Source organism: Triticum aestivum, chromosome 4A (genome assembly GCF_018294505.1).
Source record: "Triticum aestivum cultivar Chinese Spring chromosome 4A, IWGSC CS RefSeq v2.1, whole genome shotgun sequence".
NCBI lineage: Eukaryota > Viridiplantae > Streptophyta > Magnoliopsida > Poales > Poaceae > Triticum > Triticum aestivum.
This window is the reverse complement of record NC_057803.1, coordinates 513,691,846-513,713,304: the sequence shown is the minus strand read 5'-3', so window position 1 is coordinate 513,713,304 and position 21,459 is coordinate 513,691,846. Positions and strand designations below refer to the sequence as shown.

The 21,459-nt window shown below is 41.4% G+C and overlaps 1 protein-coding gene across 2 annotated transcripts; it reads left to right on the top strand.

The window, feature by feature from the left end:
- Window positions 1-9,079: 9,079 nt before the first annotated feature.
- LOC123086652 (protein translocase subunit SECA2, chloroplastic) lies at window positions 9,080-21,160 on the top strand. 2 transcript variants are annotated; one of them, XM_044508431.1, is made up of 30 exons: window positions 9,080-9,406; window positions 9,496-9,565; window positions 9,666-9,730; window positions 9,823-9,943; window positions 10,338-10,429; window positions 10,592-10,657; window positions 10,938-11,002; window positions 11,088-11,175; window positions 11,268-11,333; window positions 11,428-11,543; window positions 12,095-12,185; window positions 13,489-13,572; window positions 13,702-13,794; window positions 13,883-13,978; window positions 14,067-14,152; window positions 16,297-16,375; window positions 16,449-16,562; window positions 16,708-16,803; window positions 16,881-16,944; window positions 17,041-17,330; window positions 17,798-17,853; window positions 17,970-18,087; window positions 18,193-18,273; window positions 18,597-18,676; window positions 19,318-19,372; window positions 19,465-19,534; window positions 19,608-19,797; window positions 19,906-20,029; window positions 20,379-20,453; window positions 20,532-21,160. In XM_044508431.1, the coding sequence occupies exons 1-30, from the start codon at window positions 9,095-9,097 to the stop codon at window positions 20,703-20,705; spliced, it is 3,177 nt and encodes a 1,058-aa protein (XP_044364366.1). In that variant the 5' UTR covers window positions 9,080-9,094; the 3' UTR covers window positions 20,706-21,160. The 2 variants fall into 2 exon arrangements, with proteins under 2 accessions (XP_044364366.1, XP_044364367.1); XM_044508432.1 differs by having other exon boundaries at window positions 9,289-9,406; window positions 10,280-10,429.
- Window positions 21,161-21,459: the final 299 nt, after the last annotated feature.

Below are 21,459 nucleotides of genomic sequence, written 5' to 3'. Positions count from 1 at the left end.
TATCATGAATAATCTTATGATCCCTTTGAGCCTGGGTGGCAGTCCATAGGAGAATCACACGGTACCCCAGGATTTCCAAAAATACAGGCAACATTGGGTTCCCCAGGTGCCTCAATCCACCCAGATGTGTATTAAAGTTGCCACCTTAAGTTAACCATTAATTAACAATACTCACATCTGTCATGAATACACTCAAACCCAAACCACGTCTACGAGCATAGCGTAGTAATATAAGCAACGTAGAAGTAACTCCCAAAGGTTTGATAATAAACAGGTGAATAGGTACTACATCATCTACTTTCCAAAACCCACATATTCAGATCCAAATCATGCAATTGTTTGAGGATTGATCTAATGCAATAAAACTGGGTAGTAAAGGGGTATGATCAAAGTGTTACTTTCCTTGCTGATGATCCGTGAAACCTAGAGACTCGTAGTAGCACGCTTGACACTCCGTGTACTCTATCGCAATCAAACAAGCATACAATAAGCAATCAAGCAAAGATGCACGGGTAAAACTCAAATAAGAAGATCTAACCAGAAAGTTCAACTTAAGAACTCCGGTTTGCAAAAAGAATCGAAACAAATGAAGCAACAAAACTCAAACTGCGAAAGAAACAAGCTTCGATTACTAATCTGGACTAAAGTCAAATTTTACAGTAGCAAAAACTTATTTAAGTTGATTAAATAGAAAGAGGGCTTCGAGACAAAACTCTAGGCGCTTGAATCGCCTGATTCAGATAAACAAGCGAAAAGTTAAACTAAAATGAAAATCGGATCAGAAATCGCGATCGAAAATAATCACGAAAAATCTGAGAAAAAGAAAAACTGACGAACAGACTAACGAATGAACGTTCGCTGTCTGCGGTTAAACGGTGAAAACCGTTCATTAAAACGAACGAACGAACGGGCGTTCGCTAAATAAATAAACCAAAAAACTGGTCTAAAATAAAAAAACGGATCTAGGTTTTTACCGAAAAACTGAACCAGTCAAAGGAAACCGGCGGCGGTGGCGGCGAACTCCGGCGGCTCAGGCGAACTCCGGCGACGGCGGCGAGGTGGCGAGGCGGCGGCGCGGCTCCGGCGGGTCGGCGACGGGGCGGCGCGGTGCGGCGGCGCTTGGCGCGGGCGGCGGCGGTGGGCTGGCGCGGCTAGGGTTTCGGCGGGGCGGGCTGGTGGGCTACGGGGTTGCGGCCTCGGCGGCTTAGGCTGCGGCTTATAAAGCCCCCGGCCGAAGGAATTCGGCTCGGGCACGGCCCGTAGGTCGGTTGATTTTTAAAAAAAAAAATCCGCACAGAAAAACAAGGAAAAGAAATACTAAACGGACTCCAAAAATCCTGAAATAAAATTTCCCCGTCCTCTAAAAATATGCCGGACAAGGTGAACATTTATTTGGGCCTCTAATGCAATTTTGAAAAACACATATTTTTCCTAATTCAAATAAAATAGCGATAAAAATCCGAATAAAACTCTTATTTGATTTTAACATTAAATCTCCAATATTTCTTTATTTTGAGAAGTCATTTTATCCCCTCTCTTTTATTTTCATAAAAGAAATATTCGAAGAGAAATTAATTAAAATCAAACGATCCTCTTTTCAAAATTCGAGAAAACTCAAATATGAAAATAACAAAATCCCCAACTCTCTCTGTTGGTCCTTGAGTTGCGTAGAATTTCTAGGATCAAGCCAAAATGCAATAAAATATGATATGCTAAGATGACCTAATGTATAACATTCCAAATTGAAAATTTGGGATGTTACATACTGCTTGCCACCAATGTCTTATTTTGATTCGGCGGTATTGTGGGATGAAGCGGCCTTGACCAACCTTACATGTCCACGCACATGAGACCGGTTTCACCGACTGACATGCCACTAGTTTTGCATAAAGGTGGGTGGCGGGTGTCTGTTTCTCCTAATTTAGTTGAATCGAATTTGACTGCGACCGGTCCTTGAAGAAGGTTAAAACAGTAAACTTGATGAAACACTGTTGTGGTTTTATGCGTAGGTAAGAATGGTTCTGGCTAGAAGCCTGTAGCAACCATGTAAAACTTTCAACAACAAAGTATAGGACGTCTAACTTGTTTTTGCAGAGCATGTTGTGATGTGATTGTTGGGGAACGTAGTATTTCAAAAAAAAAATCCTACGATCACGCAAGATCTATCTAGGAGAGCATAGCAACGAGCGGGGAGACTGTGTCCACGTACCCTCGTAGACTAAAAGCTAAAGCGTTAAGTAACGTGGTTGATGTAGTCGAACGTCTTCGCGATCCAACCGATCAAGCACCGAACGCACGACACCTTCGTGATCTGCACACGTACAGCTCGATGACGTCCCTCGTACTCTTGATCCAGCTGAGGCCAAGGGAGAGTTTCGTCAGCACGATGGCGTGAGACGGTGATGATGAAGTTACCGGCGTAGGGCTTTGTCTAAGCACTGCAACGATATGACCGAGGTGTGTTTCTGTGAAGGGGGGCACCGCACACAGCTAAGAAATTAACTTGTGTGTCTATGGGGTGCCCCCCTCCCCCGTATATAAAGGAGGGGAGGAGGAGAAGGGCCGGCCTCAAGGGACGCGCCCAAGGGGGGTTTCTACTCCTAGTAGGAGTAGGTTTCCCCCTTTCCTATTCCAAGTAGGAGAAGAAGGAAGGAGAGGGAGAGGGAGAAGGAAAGAGGGGGGCGCCGCCCCCTCCTAGTCCAATTCGGACCAGCCCATGGGGGGGCACTGCCTCCCCTTGTGGCCCTTCTTTCCTTTCCACTAAAGCCCAATAAGGCCCAATACTTCCCTCGGTGAATTCCCATAACTCCCCGGTTCTCCGAAAAATACCCGAATCACTCGAAACCTTTCCGATGTCCGAATATAGCCTTCCAATATATGAATCTTTACCTCTCGACCATTTCGAGACTCCTCGTCATGTCTGTGATCTCATTCAGGACTCTGAACAAACTTCAGTCATCAAATCACATAACTCATAATACAAATCGTCATCGAACATTAAGCGTGCGGACCCTACGGGTTCGAGAACTATGTAGACATGACCGAGACACATCTCCGGTCAATAACCAATAGTGGAACCTGGATTCTCATATTGGCTCCTACATATTCTACGAAGATCTTTATCGACCAAACCGCATAACACCATACATTGTTCCCTTTGTCATCGGTATGTTACTTGCTCGAGATTCGATCGTCGGTATCATCATACCTAGTTCAATCTCGTCACCGGCAAGTCTCTTTACTCGTTCCGTAATGCATCATCCCACAACTAACTCATTAGTTACATTGCATGCAAGGCTTATAGTGATGTGCATTACCGAGAGGGCCTAGAGATACCTCTCCGAAACACAGAGTGACAAATCCTAATCTCGATCTATGCCAACTCAAAAAACACCATCGGAGACACCTGTAGAGCATCTTTATAATTATCCAGTTACGTTGTGACGTTTGATAGCACACAAGGTGTTCCTCCATTATTCGGGAGTTGCATAATCTCATAGTCATAGGAACATGTATAAGTCATGAAGAAAGCAATAGCAACATACTAAACGATTAAGTGGTAAGCTAACGGAATGGGTCAAGTCAATCACATCATTCTCCTAATGATGTGATCCCGTTAATCAAATGACAACTCATGTCTATGGCTAGGAAACATAACCATCTTTGATCAATGAGCTAGTCAAGTAGAGGCATACTAGGGACACTCTGTTTGTCTATGTATCCACACATGTACTAAGTTTTCGGTTAATACATTTCTAGCATGAATAATAAACATTTATCATGATATAAGGAAAAATAAATAACAACTTTATTATTGCCTCTAGGGAATTTTTCCTTCAATGATATGGTCAGGACATGATGTGATAAACGTTATTGTATGAGATGTTCATGTTTTGTAAGATATCTGGCAACCGGCAGGAGCCTTATGGTTGTCTCTTTATTGTATGAAATGCAAACGCCATGTAATTGCTTTACTTTATCACTATGCGTTAGCGATAGTTGTAGAAGCAATAGTTGGCGAGACGATCACAACGCTACGATGGAGATCAAGGTGTCGAGCCGGTGACGATGGAGATCATAATGATGCTTTGGAGATGGAGATCAAAAGCACAAGATGACGATGGCCATATCATGTCACATATTTTGATTGCATGTGATGTTTATCTTTTATGCATATTATTTTGCTTAGTACGGCAGTAGCATTATAAGATCATCCCTTAACTAAATTTCAAGGTATAAGTGTTCTCCCTTAGTATGCATCGTTGCGACAGTTCGTCGTGCTGGGACACCACGTGATGATCGGGTGTGATAGACTCTACGTTCACATACAACGGGTGCAAGACAGTTTTGCACATGTGGAATACTCGGGTTAAACTTGACGAGCCTGGCATGTACAGACGTGGCCTCGGAACACTAGAGACCGAAAGGTCGAACGTGAATCATATAGTAGATATGATCAACATAGAGATGTTCTTCATTGATGACTACTCCATCTCACATGATGATCAGACATGGTTTAGTTGATTTGGATCACGTATCATTTAGAGGACTTGAGGGATGTCTATCTAAGTGGGAGTTCTTACGTAATTTGATTAATTGAACTTAATTTATCATGAACTTAGTCCTGATAGTATTTGCATATCTATGTTGTAGATCAATAGCTCGCGATATAGCTCCTATATATTTTTGATATGTTCCTAGAGAAAAGTTGAAAGATGATAGTAGGAATGATATGGACGGGGTCCGTGATCTAAGAATTATCCTCATTGCTGCATAGAAGAATTATGTCCTTAATGCACCGCTAAGTGACAGACCTATTGCAGGACAGATGCAGACGTTATGAACGTTTGACAAGCTCATAGGATGACTACTTGATAGTTTAGTGCGCCATGCTTTATGGCTTAGAACCGGGATTTCAAAAACGTTTTGAACATCACGGAGCATATGAGATGTTCCAAGAGTTGAAATTGGTATTTCAGACTCATGCCCATGTCGAGAGGTACGAGACCTCTGACAAGTACTTTGCCTACAAGATGGAGGAGAATATCTCAGCTAGTGAGCATGTGCTCAGAATGTCTGGGTACTACAATCGCTTAAATCAAGTGGGAGTTAATTTTCCAGATAAGATAGTGATTGACAGAGTTCTCTAGTCACTATCACAAAGTTACTAGAACTTCGTGATGAAGTATAATATGCAAGGGATGACGAAAAACGATTCCCAAGCTCTTCGCGATGCTAAAATCAACGAAGCTAGAAATCAAGAAATAACAAGAGTTGATGGTTAACAAGACCACTAGTTTCAAGAAAAAGGGCAATGGAACTTCAAGAAAAATGGCAAGCAAGTTTCCACTCCTGTGAAGAAGCCCAAACCTGAAACTGAGTGCTCCTATTGCAAAGGAAATGGTCACTGGAAGTGGAACTGCCCCAAAAACTTAGCGGATAAAAAGGATGTCAAAGTGAACAAAGGTATATTTGATATACATATTATTAATGTGTACTTTACTAGTGTTTGTAGCAATCTCTAGGTATTTGATACTGATTTAATTGCTAAGATTAGTAACTCAAAACGAGAGTTGTAGAATGAACATAGACTAGTTAAAAGCGAGGCGACGATGGGTGTTGGAAATGATTCCAAGGTTGATATGATCACCATCGCACACTCCCTCTACCTTCGGGATTAGTGTTGAGCCTAAATAAATATTATTTGGTGTTTGCGTTCAACATCAATATGATTAGACTATGTTTATTGCAATACGATTATTCATTTAAGTTAGAGAATAATTGTTATTCTATTTACATGAATAAAACTTTCTATGATCATACACCCAATGTGAATGGTTTATTGAATCTCGATCATAGTGATACACATATTCATAATATTGATGCCAAAAGATGCACAGTTGATAATGATAGTGCAACATACTTGCGGCACTGTCGTTTAGGTCATATTGGTGTAAAGCACATGAAGAAACTCCAATGGACTTTTGAAATCACTTGATTATGAATCATTTGATACTTGTGAATCATGCCTCATGGGCAAGATGAATAAAACTCCATTCTTCGGAACAATAGAGCAAGCTAATAACTTATTGGAAATAATACACACCGATGTATGCGGTCCAATGAGTGTTGAAGCACGCGACGGGTATCATTATTTACTGATCTTCACAAATGATTGAGCAGATATGGGTATATCTACTTAATGAAATACAAGTGTGAAATATTTGTAAAGTTCAAAGAATTTCAGAGTGAAGTGGAGAATCATCGTAACAAGTAAATAAAGTTTCTATGATCTGATCGCGGAGGCGAATATTTGAGTTACGAGTTTGGCCTTCATTTATAATATTGTGGAATAGTTTCACAACTCACGCCACTTGGAACACCACAGCGTAATGGTGTGTCCGAACATCGTAAGTTCGTAATTGTACTTTATTAGATATGATGCGATCTATAATGTCTCTTACTGTTTTACCACTATCATTTTGAGGTTATACACTAAAGACAGTTGCATTCACATTAAATAGGGCACCGTCTAAACCCGTTGAGACGACACCGTATGAACTGTGGTTTGGCAAGAAACCTAAGCTATCGTTTCTTAAAGTTTGGTGTTGCGACACTTATGCCAAAAGGCTTCAGCCTAATAAGCTCGAACCCAAATCGGAGAAGTGCGTCTTCATAGGATATCTTAAGGAAACAATTGGGTACACCTTCTACCACAGATTCGAAGGCAAAATCTTTGTTGCCAAGAATGGAACATTTTTAGAGAAGGATTTCTCTCGAAAGAAGTGAGTGCGAGGAAAGTAGAACTTGATAAGGTAATTGTACCTTCTCTCGAATTGGAAAGTAGCTCATTAGAGAAGTCCGTTTCCGTGATGCCTATACCAACTAGAGAGGAAGCTAATGATGATGATCATGAAACTTCAGATCAAGTTACTACTGGACCTCGTAGGTCGAACAAAGCATGCTCCGCACCAAAGTGGTAAGATAATCCTATTCAGAAAGTCATGTTACTAGACCATGACGAACCTACGAACTATGAAAAGCTATGATGAGCCCAGATTCTGACAGATGGCTTGAAGCCATGAAATCTGAGATAGGATCCATGAAGGAGAACAAAGTGTAGACTTTGGTGGACTTGTCCGATGATCGGCAAGCCATTGAGAATAAATGGATTTTCAAGAGGAAGACGGACGCTGATGGTAGTGTTACTATCTACAAAGCTTGAGTTGTCGCAAAAAGGTTTTTCGATAAGTTCAAGGTATTGACTACGATGAGATTTTCTCACTCGTAGCGATGCTTAAGTCTGTCCGAATCATGTTAGCAATTGCCATATTTTATGAAATCTGCAAGTGGATATAAAAATGCATTCCTTAGCGGATTTCTTAAAAAAGAGTTGTATATAATACAACCAGAAGGTTTTTGTCGATCCTAAAGGTGCTAACGAAGTGTGCAAACTCCGGCGATTCATCTATGGACTGGTGCAAGCATCTGGGAGTTGGAATATACGCTTTGATGAGGTGATCAAAGCATATGGTTTTATACAGACTTATGATGAAGTCTGTATTTACAAAAAAAACGAGTGAGAGCTTTGTAGCATTTCTGATATTATATGTGGATGCCATATTATTGATCGGGAATAATATATAATTTTTAGATAGCATAAAATGATAGTTGAATAAGAATTTTTCAATTAAAGACCTCACTGAAACTACTTACATATCGGGCATCAAGATCTATAGGGATAGATCGAAACGCTTAATATGACTTTTACAAAGTATATACATTTGCAAAATTTTGAAGAAGTTCAAAATAGATCAGTCAAAGAAAGGGTTCTTGTTTGTGTTGCAAGGTGTGAAGTTGAGTAAGACTTAAAACTCGACAACGACAGAAGATAAAGAGAGAATGAAAGTCATTCCCTATGTCTCAGCCATAGATTCTATAAAGTATGACATGCTGTGTACCAGACATATTATGTACCTTGCCATGAATTTGGCGAGGGGTACAATTAGGGCTGAAAAAAAAGCTCGAAACTCGTGAGCTAAACGAGTAGCTCATGAGTCAGCTCGAATCGACTCGAACTCGAAGAATAACGAGTCGAGTCGAGCTTTAGTTTAAGATCGTTTATAAACCAAGTTAAATGAGCCAATCTCACGAGTACTCATGTAACTCGTTAGGCTCGGTACAAAAGATCAGTCACTCCCAATACAAAAAAAGATCAGCCACTCAGCGCCCTATGTCCCATGCGCACAACACAAGGGTTGGTCGTTGAAGGCCTAGTCACCTAGGAGACTCATGTGTTACAAGAAAATTGCTATTGTTTAGTGATATATATATATATATATATATGTGTGTGTGTGTGTGTGTGTGTGTGTGTGTGTGTGTGTGTTTAATATATACATAACCAATTTTCATAATATTTGACAGTTTTATGTTCATATTTTTAACAAGCTAAACGAGTCAGCTCGCAAGTTAAATGAGTCGAGCCAATCTTGAATTTGAGCTCGTTATAATAACGAGTCGAGCTAGCTCGTTAGCGACACGAGCTCTAGCGAGTCGGGCCGAGCTGGCTTGACTCAGCTCGAATTCCAGCCCTAGTTACAATGGTGATCCAGAGTAGATCACAGAACAGCGGTCAAAATTATCCTTAGTTATTCAAGAGAATTAAGAAAATGTTTCTCAGTTACGGAGGTGATAAAGAGTTCATCGTAAAGAGTTACGTCGATGCAAGCTTTGACACTAATCCGGATGACTTTAAGTCTCGATCCGGATGACTAAAGTATAAATAAGTATTTTTTTATTTCAAAATAAGTGTCTCAAATTTAGTATAACTTTGTATAAATAAATAAGTGTCTCAAGTTTAGTATAATTTTGTACTAAGTTTATTTTGGGACGGAGAGAGTATATATTAATATATAGAAAAATACGAAAGCCTGGCTCTGGCTCTTAACCGTTGGATTTGCTTGATCGGGCGGGGTATAATTAATGTGAGACGGTGTGGCCTCATTAGACACCAAAATACTGTAGCTCGTGGGACCACATGTAAGCCCTCTTCTCTTCCCTGCACTCTTCCTCGTCTCTCGCTTCGACGCTTTCCATGGCCGCCTCCCTCTCCTCCCCTCCCTCCTTCCATCTCCTCCCCGCCCCCGCGCCCCGCCTCTTCCCCAACCCCACAGCCACTCCCCGAGCAAAGCGCAAGAGCAATTGCAGGAAGCCTCGTCCCTTGTCCTGCTCCGCTGCCACATCCCCGTCCCCTTCCGCTTCACTCACCGCCACCGCCGGTGCGGCCAAGGCCGGTTCATGGAGGGACCTATGCAGCCTCAACGCCTGGGTGGTGGGCGACTACTACCGCCTCGTCTCCGCCGTCAACGCACTCGAGCCGCCTCTTCGGAGGCTTTCCGACGAACAGGTGGCGTGCCGCGTGGAACACCCCGCCCACGATTCCTGGTTCCCGATTGCTTTTCGTTGTGTGGGTGATGGATTTATGTGTTCGTGCAGCTGAAGGGGAAGACGGCGGAGTTCCGCGCGCGCCTGGGTCGCGGGGAGACGCTCGCCGACGTTCAGGCAGGTTGGTCTCCTTGCTGTTCCTGTTACTGTTAGTGTTGCACTGCAGCGTTCCCTTCGAGTTGTCGTCTGAGATGCGTTAGTGTGTGTTTGCTTCTGTCCAGAGGCGTTCTCTGTGGTGAGGGAGGCGGCAAGGAGGACGCTCGGCATGCGGCACTTCGATGTTCAGGTATACTAGCTTTGCTCTGTTAGGATGTTCAAGCAATGCACTAGTCTGTTTGGGGGTGATTGAGCTTCGTTTAATTGATGTTTTTGTGTTAGATTGTTGGTGGCGCTGTGCTCCATGACGGGTGCATTGCCGAGATGAAGACCGGCGAGGGGAAGACACTCGTGTCGACCTTGGCAGCTTATCTCAATGCACTGACTGGGGATGGAGTTCATGGTACTGTATGCATTTAGATTATTTGCGTTTTGCCAATCAAAAGTTCTGAGTTAAACTGTACCATTGAGTCTATCATGGCATTGTGCATGGATGAGCGCAATGCATATGCTCGTTCTTTTGTTCTTAAATACCACCATATTCCCCACCGTAGTTTGCTAAAATCATACTATTAAATAATTTATGCATGAGTATATATAAGATATTTTTGTTACTCGGATTATAAACTCTTGCCTGTGTTTGTTGATCCAAACAAAGATGTTTATTCAAGGTTGGTTTGTTGATATTATACATTGATTTGATCCACTTTCCACATTTCCATTGTTAAACCCTAAACAGGCATCCATGTCCTTGGTCCCACTTCTTCACATTTATAAGCACTGTAAACCTTTTTCAGTGGTGACTGTAAATGATTATTTGGCACAGCGAGATGCTGAATGGATGGGTCGTGTTCATCGTTTTCTTGGTCTAACTGTCGGTCTAATTCAGGTATACTTCTACATAATGCTGTTGTCATACTTTCTAGACTCCCTCATCGTTCTGGCTTGGAACCAGTCAGTTTTTGCGCTGTTACAGTATTTTTAGAGAAACGTATGATCGAAGGCAAACATTTAACCTTCTTTCACTCTTTCATCTGTGGCATATGCATAGGCGGGTATGAAGTCTGATGAGAGGAGAGCCAACTATATGTGTGACATTACATACACTAATAACTCGGTAAGATGCTCAGTAGAACAACAACTTTTAGATAGTTCTATAGTGGCTATTCATCTGAGGACCTTTCTTCTTGTAACTTGGTATTATATGTTAAAGTTGTCTTCATTTCAGATTTAAAGTAATACTAAAATAAGTTGTCTTTGAATCTTCTACGAGAATCTGCCTGTGAGCTGCAGCCATACTTGTTAATGAATCCTTTACCTGCTTATCTTGGTTATGTAGTACTTTATGGTGATATCCCAATATATATAGGTTCTCAAAGACTGCTCATAACCTACAGGAGCTTGGATTTGATTATCTTCGTGACAACTTGTCACGTAAGAAAGAACAGTTAGTCATGAGATGGTACATTCGAGGCTGTCCTCTCTCACTTTTTCAGAACTGTGATTTGTTTATTTGTTAATTTTCTGCGTAATACACGATTTGATAGGCCAAGACCATTCCATTTTTCTATCGTGGATGAAGTGGACTCAGTGCTTATCGATGAAGGAAGAAACCCATTGTTAATAAGTGGAGAGGTTTTCCTCGCTATTTTTTTGCTAACCTTGTCCCTCCTATGTCTGGCCTGTCAAAATGCAAGATGTTCACCAGCCTTTCTATCCTATATTAGGATAATAGAGAAGCAGCACGGTATCCAGTTGCTGCTAAAGTTGCAGATCTTCTCATGGAGGGTGCTGTGAGTATTTTCATGTTGCTTGAATTAAAGTTACAATGGTCATGGTTTACTAATATTTCCCACTAATAATCATTGTTTTGATTTATTTCTGCAGCATTATACTGTAGAACTGAAGGGCAATAATATAGATCTAACAGAAGATGGAGTTACTTATGCTGAGATGATTCTTGGGACCAATGATCTGTGGGATGAGAATGATCCGTGGGCAAGGTGCCATCACTGTATTTCTTTTCTAGCTTTTGTCTGCAAGGTGCCATCACTGTTTATTTATTTTGTAGCTTTCTGATCGGTGTAGTTATTCTGCTCTATGGATTTATTGACAGTCAACTCAGCATTTAATATACAGTTCTGTTCAAGTATTAAAATTGCCACGGGAGAGATGGCAACAACTGTGCCCATGAATTAGCCAAGCAAACCCAGATTAGTGGTAGGGGGGCTGTCTATATGGGCCAACTACCACGGGATTTGGCACTGCTGGTGCTATCTGATTGTAATGACCGTGATGATATTTTAATATAAATGCAATCTTTCTCCTCATTTTTTTTGCCTATCAGCAACCCAGAAACATCACAGTTCTTCCATGGTAGTCTTTCCATTTGGTTGCTTGTCACTTGTGCACGTTCTTTCCCCCTTTCACTGTATATCCAAATGGTTGTTTAGAATTAGTGTTACATTATGCAACCGCATGTGAGGTGCGACCAACTTACTAGCAACTTCGACATGCGACATGACTCTGACCCTAAACTTGTTGAGTGCTTCAGATTTGTGACGAATGCATTGAAGGCCAAAGAGTTCTACCGCAGGGATGTACAGTACATTGTCAGGAATGGAAAAGCTCTCATAATTAACGAGGTACTACTATATCAATTTCAAAATTGCTTATTTGCCATATAGGGTGACTTTTTTTTTGAACTTATATAGGGTGACTTGGTTCATTTCTTTTTAAATAGTAGACTGAAACGGACATTCCATGTTTTATTTGAGATCCAAAACCATTTTTCTGTTGATAATTATACAAGTAAGCTTATGGTCAGCTTCACAGCAGTTTGTTTTTGCTACAACATATCTTCTGTCGGTGCACTAGTCAATCATAATCCTTGATTACTAACCCCACCCCACCTACTGACTCCTTGAAAACCCGATAGAACATAGGAACATATGGTAGTCCTCTTCTTAGCTTCAGTTCACAATTTCAGTGGATCATGCTATCCTTGAAACCAGATAGAACATCGAAAAATATGGCATTCCTTACTTGGCTTCAGTCCACTAGCTATTAAATGGATCCAGTGCATGCTATTCTGTTTTGGGGTAAACTATGTAAGGCTATTACCATGGTCACATGAAGCTGAAATACGATGTACTCCCTCCGTCCGGAAATACTTGTCAGAGGAATGGATGTATCTAGACATATTTTAGTTTTAGATGCATCCATTTGCATCCATTTTTGCGACAAGTATTTTCGGACGGAGGGAGTACTCAATTTTTCCCGTGTTTAATAAATCATTTTTGCACCTGACTAAGGTCCATTCTTTTTATCATTCTGATCCTGCTGGGTTGCACTATTTCAATTTAGGGCCTGTTCGGATCTCCTCCAACTTCACAAAACTCCTCAAATCCAGCTTCTCTTCTCGTCTTCTCACTTCACGCAGCGATCTCGTTCCGTTCGGCAGCTAAATCAGCTTCCCATCGCGATTTTGGGCTGGGAGCAGTTGTTGGGCTGTCTAGGACCATATTGGGCCGGCTAGAACAAGCCCAAACGCCTGGCGAGGGGAGATATTCCTAGCGATGCGTGGCTCTTGAGGGCTGAATCGTTTTCTTTTGCGTGGCTGAGCGAACCGTTATGTTTGGCGGTGGCATTTCAGCTGTAATATGGGGGAACTCCAGATTCTGGTTTTGGTGGAGCTGGGTCTTCCTCGCTCCAGATTTTTACACTACAATCGATCGCTACTTCTCGAAGCTAGCTTCTGGCGGATATTTTGTTCGGCTTGGCTCCGCTCCAGAATTTGGTGAAGTGTGGAGCGGGAGGAGGTCCGAACAGTGCAAAGTTCTTCATGATCCTATATTTGACACTGCCTATTAGTCCATTACAATTGCACATTGGCATATTTGGGAAGACTTTGTTCTGAAACTATATTCCTAATTTTTTTTCCTCCAGCTTACTGGTCGAGTCGAACCCAAAAGGAGGTGGTCCGATGGTATTCATCAAGCAGTAGAAGCAAAAGAAGGCCTCAAAATCCAGGCAATCATTGACTTGCCCATTGTCAATTTGTACATATGAACTAATATAATTTTTCTTTTATTAGTCTTGTCATTGTTTGCGAAAGTGTTTGACAGTTTCTTGTATGCAATGCTAATTGCAATTCATCAGGCAGACTCAGTAATTGTGGCTCAGATTACGTATCAGTCTCTGTTTAAGCTTTATCCTAAGCTTTCCGGGATGACAGGTACTGCTAAGACAGAGGTACGATATCTACTTGGCCACTTCCTGGATAGTTTCTATGTTCATATTATTTATGCTCCGTTAATATTATCATATACTGGTTCTGCAGGAAAAGGAATTTCTGAAGATGTTTAAGATGCCAGTTATTGAGGTGCCCACGAATCTGCCAAATATACGGGTGGACTTACCTATCCAAGCTTTTGCGGTAAGGCTTCTGAGAAGTGAGATCATACCCAGTATTTTCCTTTGTTTATGATGACAAAACATTTGATGTCTACTATTACGTTTTGTAGACTTTAAGGGGTAAATGGCAATATGTCCGGGAAGAGGTAGAGTCTATGTTTCAATTGGGCCGTCCTGTTTTGGTTGGAACTACCAGGTATATTTTCCTTGCAACCTAGAAGAAATGCACTGCATTGCATATTACCAAACATAATACTCCCTCTATTCCCAGAAGGAGGGCGTGACATTTTCTGTGCAAAGAACAAGGTCCAAGGCAGCCTCGTGCTTAGCAAATTTGCCGATAGCCGGACACTTTTGCCCCCGGTAAATCGCCATTCGTTTGAGAACTTAATAGCACGCTGCGAACACCCGTAATCTTCTCATGAGTCGGGCTGCAACTAGGTCTCCCCGTTGTGTTTATTAGCAGAGTCAGGCATGCAAACATCCCCGCACGGGCTCGCTTTCCCCCTCCCGTGCGCTTGCCACACCATGCAAACAGATTCACACGCCCGTAATTTTGAGAGGAATTTCAGTTTCTGCAACCCTCGTACAGATACCCACTCCTCGTGAACACATCACTCCCAGCACCCCACCCCCTTCGATCAATCCACGCGCGTCCATGTTGCTGGTATCACTGAATGAGGAGAAGCTGCACAGGTACGGACTAAGAGCAACTCCAATAGCTCCGTATCCTTTAAAAAAACTACAGTTTACGAGAAGTTGAGGCAAAAAAAGGCCCCTCCAACAGCTCCCTTAAACCCGATTTTTTACGGGATCCCGTATAATTGCGCCCAACTTCCCTCACGTTTATGGGAAGATGACCTTCCTGTATAATTTTGGCAGGCAGGAAACTGCCTGAAACTTCACGAGTGGAACGACGGGCTGCCGCGGCGCCGGCCATCACCTCCGACGTCGGTGCACCACCGCTAGCTCCTATCCAGTCGCTGGACCCCACCGCCTCCGCGCCCGCACCCGTTGGCACCGCCGATTGCCGCCCTTCTCCACCGTGACCGGCCACCGTCGCTCCTCTCCTCCTCCGCCACCAGCTCGCCGTTCAGGCCACAACCACTGCGGCCAACGCCATGTCCGCTCCTGCACGACCAGCAGCCAACGTCTCCATGTTCGGCCGACCCCGCTGCTGCCGCGCTTCCCATGTCCCGCACCACTCTGGCGCTGTCGCCACGCCCCCCATCACCGTGTCACTGACATGCGGGCCCAGCTCTGTTTAATGGGAAACAGGAAAAAAAAGATTTTAGGGGAAGAAATTCTACAGGAACTGAGAAAAGTTGGTGTTAGACAACTTCCCCTAAATTTTACGGTCACCCCATAAAACGACTTTTACAGGAAGTTTTTTACAGGAGCTATTGGAGTTGCTCTAAACAGTGGAGAGATGCCAGTAGCATATTGTCACTGGGAGCAGCGATGCTGAAAACAGAGGTTCCTGCTGAAGTGCCTGTGGGCCTGATGGCAAAGCGGCATGCTTTGCTTGTGTCGCTTTATGCTGACGCCATTTTTCCCAAAGTGTCCTGCGTGTCAATCATTGTGCCATTGTGTTGTTAGTCGGCCATTATCTTGACACTGTCGGCCTCTATCAAAGCTAGCAACTTTCGCAGCAAAAGTCATTGTGTAATTGTCTGCTTGGGTATGGACCGGGCCTGATCGAGGTGTCCTTGAATCAAGTAGGCTGGGAGCACCATAGGGGCAGGGAGAAATAATCTATTATCTCAGGAACTTGGGTTTATTTTTTGCTTGCTTAGTAATGGTAATGATGCTCTCCTTATGAAGTGGACACGTAACAATACAGATATAATCAATCGCAATAATAACCTATCTAAACTGTACTCTCTTACGAAATGTAGGGTGCATTTTAACTATCCAATCCATGCTTTGACTAACAATTAAGCCAACAATGCATTAGGTATGTTATATAAACTTGATAACATTGGATTTGTATTAGAAAAAAACACTTTCTTGTGATTGTGATTCTGTAGCTATCAATAAAATAGTGTACAGAATTTACGGTCAAAGTTCAAAATTGATCAGTCAACATACGACCCTACATTTTGCAGAGGGAGTGGATAGGATACCAATCAATGAATCTTTTTCATAGGAGCAAAAATATTCATGAAAACATATTACTTGTCTGGGAGGAAAATCTGTCTAAATCTTCGATGGGGGCTGTCGCTATAATTACCTCGCCCGTTGGTACCATTCATGGGCATGGACACTTGATTTTACAGTAATTTCTGCATGTGGTATGTTTGTGGCATTTGGAATTAATGGCATATATACCTGTTGCAGTGTTGAGAGTTCAGAATACCTGTCGGATCTTCTTAAGTCTCGTAATATTCCTCACAATGTACTTAATGCAAGACCAAAGGTATGTATGTAAACTCCTGATTTAGTTTAACTTATTCTTCCATGTTTGGAGCTAATCGAATCGTTCTCGGCAGTATGCTGCGAGAGAAGCTGAGATAATTGCACAAGCTGGAAGGAAACATGCAATTACAATTTCAACGAACATGGCAGGCAGAGGGACAGACATCATTTTAGGTGGCAACCCTAAGGTTAGTATTTAATCTCTTCTCCTTTTTTTGGGTATTTAATCTCATCTCTTGATAGCTCTCTTCGTGTATATATATGTGAAAGCAGAAAGCTAGCAGAGACTTTTCTCTCCAGGGCTTGATCAGTTCATTTTTCTGTTCTTGGTAGATGCTTGCAAAAGAAATCGTAGAAGACAATGTACTTCCATTTCTGTCGCACGACACCCCAGATGTCGAAACTGAGGGGGAGTCCACATCCCACAAGGTGATTATTTTTGTGATTTTTTAGCCATCCTAAGACTCCAAAGGTGTTTCTCACTGTCACCTTTCGTTTTTTGGCAGGGTCTTTCCAAGATAAAACTCGGGCCATCGTCACTAGCTCTGCTTGCCAAAGCTGCAATCATGGGTTAGTAATAAGTGTTGGACTATCAGTGGTTGTATGTTCTATAACCTGTAACGAGGTTTTTTATTGCGTGGCTCACTCCCCCATGTATTCTTGTAGCAAAATATGTTCACAAAAGTGAGAGCAATGAATGGTCTTTTCAGAAGGCAAAATCCACTATTATGGAGTCAATTGAAATGAGTAATACAATTGGGTTGGAAAAACTACAAGAGTGTGTGGCTGAAGTGACTGAGATGTACCCTCTTTGTGATGCAATAGCACTTGCTTATGCCACTGTTCTAAAGGATTGCGAAATTCATTGTTTTGACGAGGGAGCTGAGGTGAAGACATTAGGTGGGCTTCATGTAATAGGAACTTCTTTGCATGAGTCGCGCCGAATTGATAACCAAGTAAGACACTCTTGATGCTGCAGGGTACACTCTGTTAGGCATGATGCTTAGGCTTGTTTGTCAGATGTGATTTGAAACTAAGTAAGTTTTAGCTACCAGGTCTTTGGGGGAAATAATTTCAATAAGCTGCTTAACGTGGGCACATAAATGTAGAATCAACTGGCATTAAATTACAAACAGAATCTATTAAGTTCTGTCTTATTCCGTTCTGTTAATTACATACATTTTACTGTAAATAAATTCAATTTTCATTTTATTTGTGCGCTGTTTCTATCTCTTTCATGGCTGCCAGAGTTCTTCAAAAGCATCACATGCAAACTTTGTGCTTTTGATGCAATATGTTGTCTGTCTTATTGAATTAGTGGATTTTGTCAATTCTTTGAATAAAAACTTGCTGAGAATATAGTTCTGTGTGATGAAATTTGTACTGCCACAGTTGCATAAAATCTGCAAGTTTTTTTCCGCAGTTACGTGGTAGAGCTGGCAGACAAGGTGATCCTGGTTCCACACGGTTTATGGTGAGGTATGTCTGTTCCTGAACAAAAAACACTTGTGTAACACTAAACTATTGTAGCTATTGTAGCATCTGATGATCCTTTTGCTTGCCAAATCTAACTGTCTCTAACTTTGGTCAACTAGCTTACAAGATGAAATGTTCCGGAAGTTTAATTTGGACACAGAATGGGCCGTGAGACTTATATCAAGGATAACAAATGGCGAAGACATAGCGATCGAGAGCAATGCTGTTGTAAAACAGGTCAGATTACATTTGTTGATGTGCTAAACATCGATACCTTTAGTTTTGGGATCACAGTGTATTGTCTTGTACTCTTGTTTACATGCATTACTTCTCAAAATGCAGCTTCTAGGCCTTCAAATCAATGCAGAGAAGTATTATTTTGGCATAAGGAAAAACCTTGTTGAGTTTGATGAAGTCTTGGAGGTATATAATTTCTCTCGGCCGCTATACTTCTATACTGTTGTTTCATTCCCTGACCGTTATGCTAAATTCCAGCTATTTTTTTTGTTTTGTTTTTTATAAAGTTTTAGTGGTCACCACAGAATACAGTTCATATTAAGGCCCTTTGATTCATTTAAACCATTATGTTTGTATCTAAATGAAAAAGGTTACTGTTTCTATTGTTCTTAGTTCTTAGTGCCGCAGCTTAATTTTCATACACGTGAGGGTTTAAATACTGAATTGGTTAATGTAATTTCTCCATTTCTTGAATTCCCTTGTTCATGGAGTATCATTCATATTTATAGGTCCAAAGAAAGCACATCTATAGCCTTAGGCAGGTGATATTATCAGGTGACTCTGAAAGCTGCAGTGAACAAATTTTCCAGTAAGTTTGGCATCCTTAATTTGAAATTTATTTAATAAAAAAATTTCAAATGAGAGGTAACGGACATATTCTAAGATACAACATTATTTTAGATAATATCTTAAGAGTAGAAATAATACATTATTGCTTATGCGGATTTAGGGTAACTTGTCAGAAGCATATTATCAAGTAGTAGATGATATGCTGATATTTAATTGTGAGTTTTTAGGAGTTCAGGATTTCTTTATCATGCTTGTACTCTGTTCCGTCCTTGTTGCTACCTTGTGTGTGTGTGTGTGCGCGGTGTGAACCTGATGGATTCGTGCTCTGGTGGTTTGCTTTATTTATAAAGCGGGGCGAAAGCCTTTTTCGGTACTTATCATGCTTGTTCTCCTGTGAACATGACATGCATTGATGCTCGAGCACTGCCCTGATAGGTCATAATTTCTTTGCTTGCATGCTCGCTTTTGTCTTAATTGTGAGTTTTTAGGAGTTCAGGAAATATTGATCTTGTTCAGAATGTTCACCTTTTACTTCATCATTATCACTAGCCAGCTATCTATTCCTCTTTATACAAAATGATTCAGTTTTTAAACTTAAATCATTTATCTCTGAAAGTTTTTACCCCACCAATTACATGCCTTCAATTGAAATGCTACTAGGTACATGCAAGCTGTAGTTGATGAAATTATTCTGGGAAATGTTGATCCCCAGAAGGTACTTTATCTTGCCCTGCTTTTTATATATCATTTTTAGAATTTCCTTTTGGTGTGCTATATGTCAGCTGTTCTGATTGCATTTCATTTCAGCCACCTAAAACGTGGGATTTGGCAAAGCTTTTGGATGAGTTTGCCAGTCTAGGCGGAAATTTGCTGACAGGTAATAAGCCTAAATATATAGTGAATTCATGTTCTTATGCAGTTAATTCTTCTGACTTTGAGATACTCTGCAGAAACATTCAAGGAGACCCAAGAGGAAGACCTACAATCATCACTTGAGCAAATACTTAGATATGGCTCTGTGGAGGTCGACAATTTTGTTCTCCCAAACATGCCAGTGCCACCTAATTCATTCAGGGGAATTCGTAAGAAAACATCTTCAGCAATGCGATGGTTTGCCATGTGTGTTGATGATACAACAAAGTAAGTTGTGATATAATCCCATATATGTTTTTCTTCAACATGGAGTTACACATTCGCCTCAGGGTATTCATTGTTTCTCTATACTTCATCTATGTGATAAAAATCCAGGAAAGGGAGATATACAAACATTATCAATCTTCTTCGGAAATATTTTGGGGATTTTCTAATAGCTACCTACCTGGAAGTGCTGCAAGAGTCCCGTTATCATGATGCGTACATTAGGGGAATTGAGGTTTGCTTCTCTTACGAATATGTTTGTGTTCTGTGTGGAGGTCAAGGTCATATTCTTTCTTGGGTACTTTGCAAGTGATGTTGCAATGTGCATAGCATTTACTCTGTTCTTATTTCAAGTTCCCATTCATTTTTATCCTGTGAAATTCTGTTTGTGAAAGCATATTATTTACCAACTAGCATAAGATTATAGTTAAAAATAAAGGATCTTGATTGTGGCCTCGTGGGAATGCATAATGGATGTAACTTCGGCATTACTTGACAAGTTATATGTTTCGTCACGACCATTTTATCTTTCTCTCAAGTCAACGCGTATTCTTATGTAATCATGCAACTCTGTTGAATTGAAGAGGGAAGCACTTCTGAAGACACTCGATATGTTGTGGAAGGACCATTTAGTTAACATGAACAAGCTTAGTTCTGCGGTAATTTCAATCTTTCCCTTTAGACTCCTTGATCACCAGTTTTCTGTCATTGACTCAGATTTTATAACTTTTTACTAGGTGAATGTCCGGAGCTTTGGGCACAGAAATCCTTTGGAGGAGTATAAGATTGATGGCTGTCGGTTCTTCATCTCAATGTTGAGTGCCACACGACGATTGACAGTTGAAGCCCTACTCCGTTACTGGTCATCTCCAATGGAATCTGAAGAGATCTTCAACACTGCGGATCAATAGCAGAGTAACATCACATCTGATGAATCTTTTTTCCAAAAGAGACTGCACACCCAGATACTTCTGATCCATGGCCAGTGCAATCTCATATTGTTGGAAGGTGTTTCCTGTCTAGATTGCTGGCTTGGTTCCTCATCAGTGGGGAAGTCTCTTAACACAGGCTTGATTGGGATGGCAGCCAGGTGACATTAGACTTTCTGCTTTCGTATGGATGGCCTCCCCCCGGAGTCTTAGATATAGGTTAGAAGACAATAGACATTAACCACTATCTAGCACGAGTAGATTACTCCAGCAATGAGTTAACTCTGTAGAAAACGCAACTTGATATAGATGAAGTGCAGACAGGGGATGTATATTACATAACTGGATCCAGGTGATGACGCACACATGAAGTGCTCATCAGTTTTTGCCCGTGACAATCAGAGCTTTATTATATGTTACAACTCCCAGGTAAAATACAGATTCGCGCACATTGTGTTGTCGTATCACACATATATTTCTGTCCAGTCTGTACTATTTTGTGAGTGAAACCTTTACCAAACAACTCATGTAGTGACACACTAGGCCTAAGGCCTCTCACTTGGCTATCATCTCTTGTCAAGTATGAATTGCATGCATGCGGGGTATCTGGCTTGTGGACACGGAACTCTTGAGGCTGTCCTAATGGGCAGGCAGCATTTGACATTTTGTCAAGTCGCTGCTTTCGATGATGATGACAAGGCAATCAAACCGAACCCACGGCAAATATTTCAACTCT

Bases quoted from the DNA above. Each gene is read 5' to 3' on its own strand.
- LOC123086652 (XM_044508431.1), top strand. From the start codon at position 9,095: ATGGCCGCCTCCCTCTCCTCCCCTCCCTCCTTCCATCTCCTCCCCGCC. The intron at 12,186-13,488 runs GTACTACTATAT...TTTTTCCTCCAG, and splicing joins AAGCTCTCATAATTAACGAG to CTTACTGGTCGAGTCGAACC. The intron at 19,798-19,905 runs GTAAGTTGTGAT...ATAAAAATCCAG, and splicing joins TGTGTTGATGATACAACAAA to GAAAGGGAGATATACAAACA.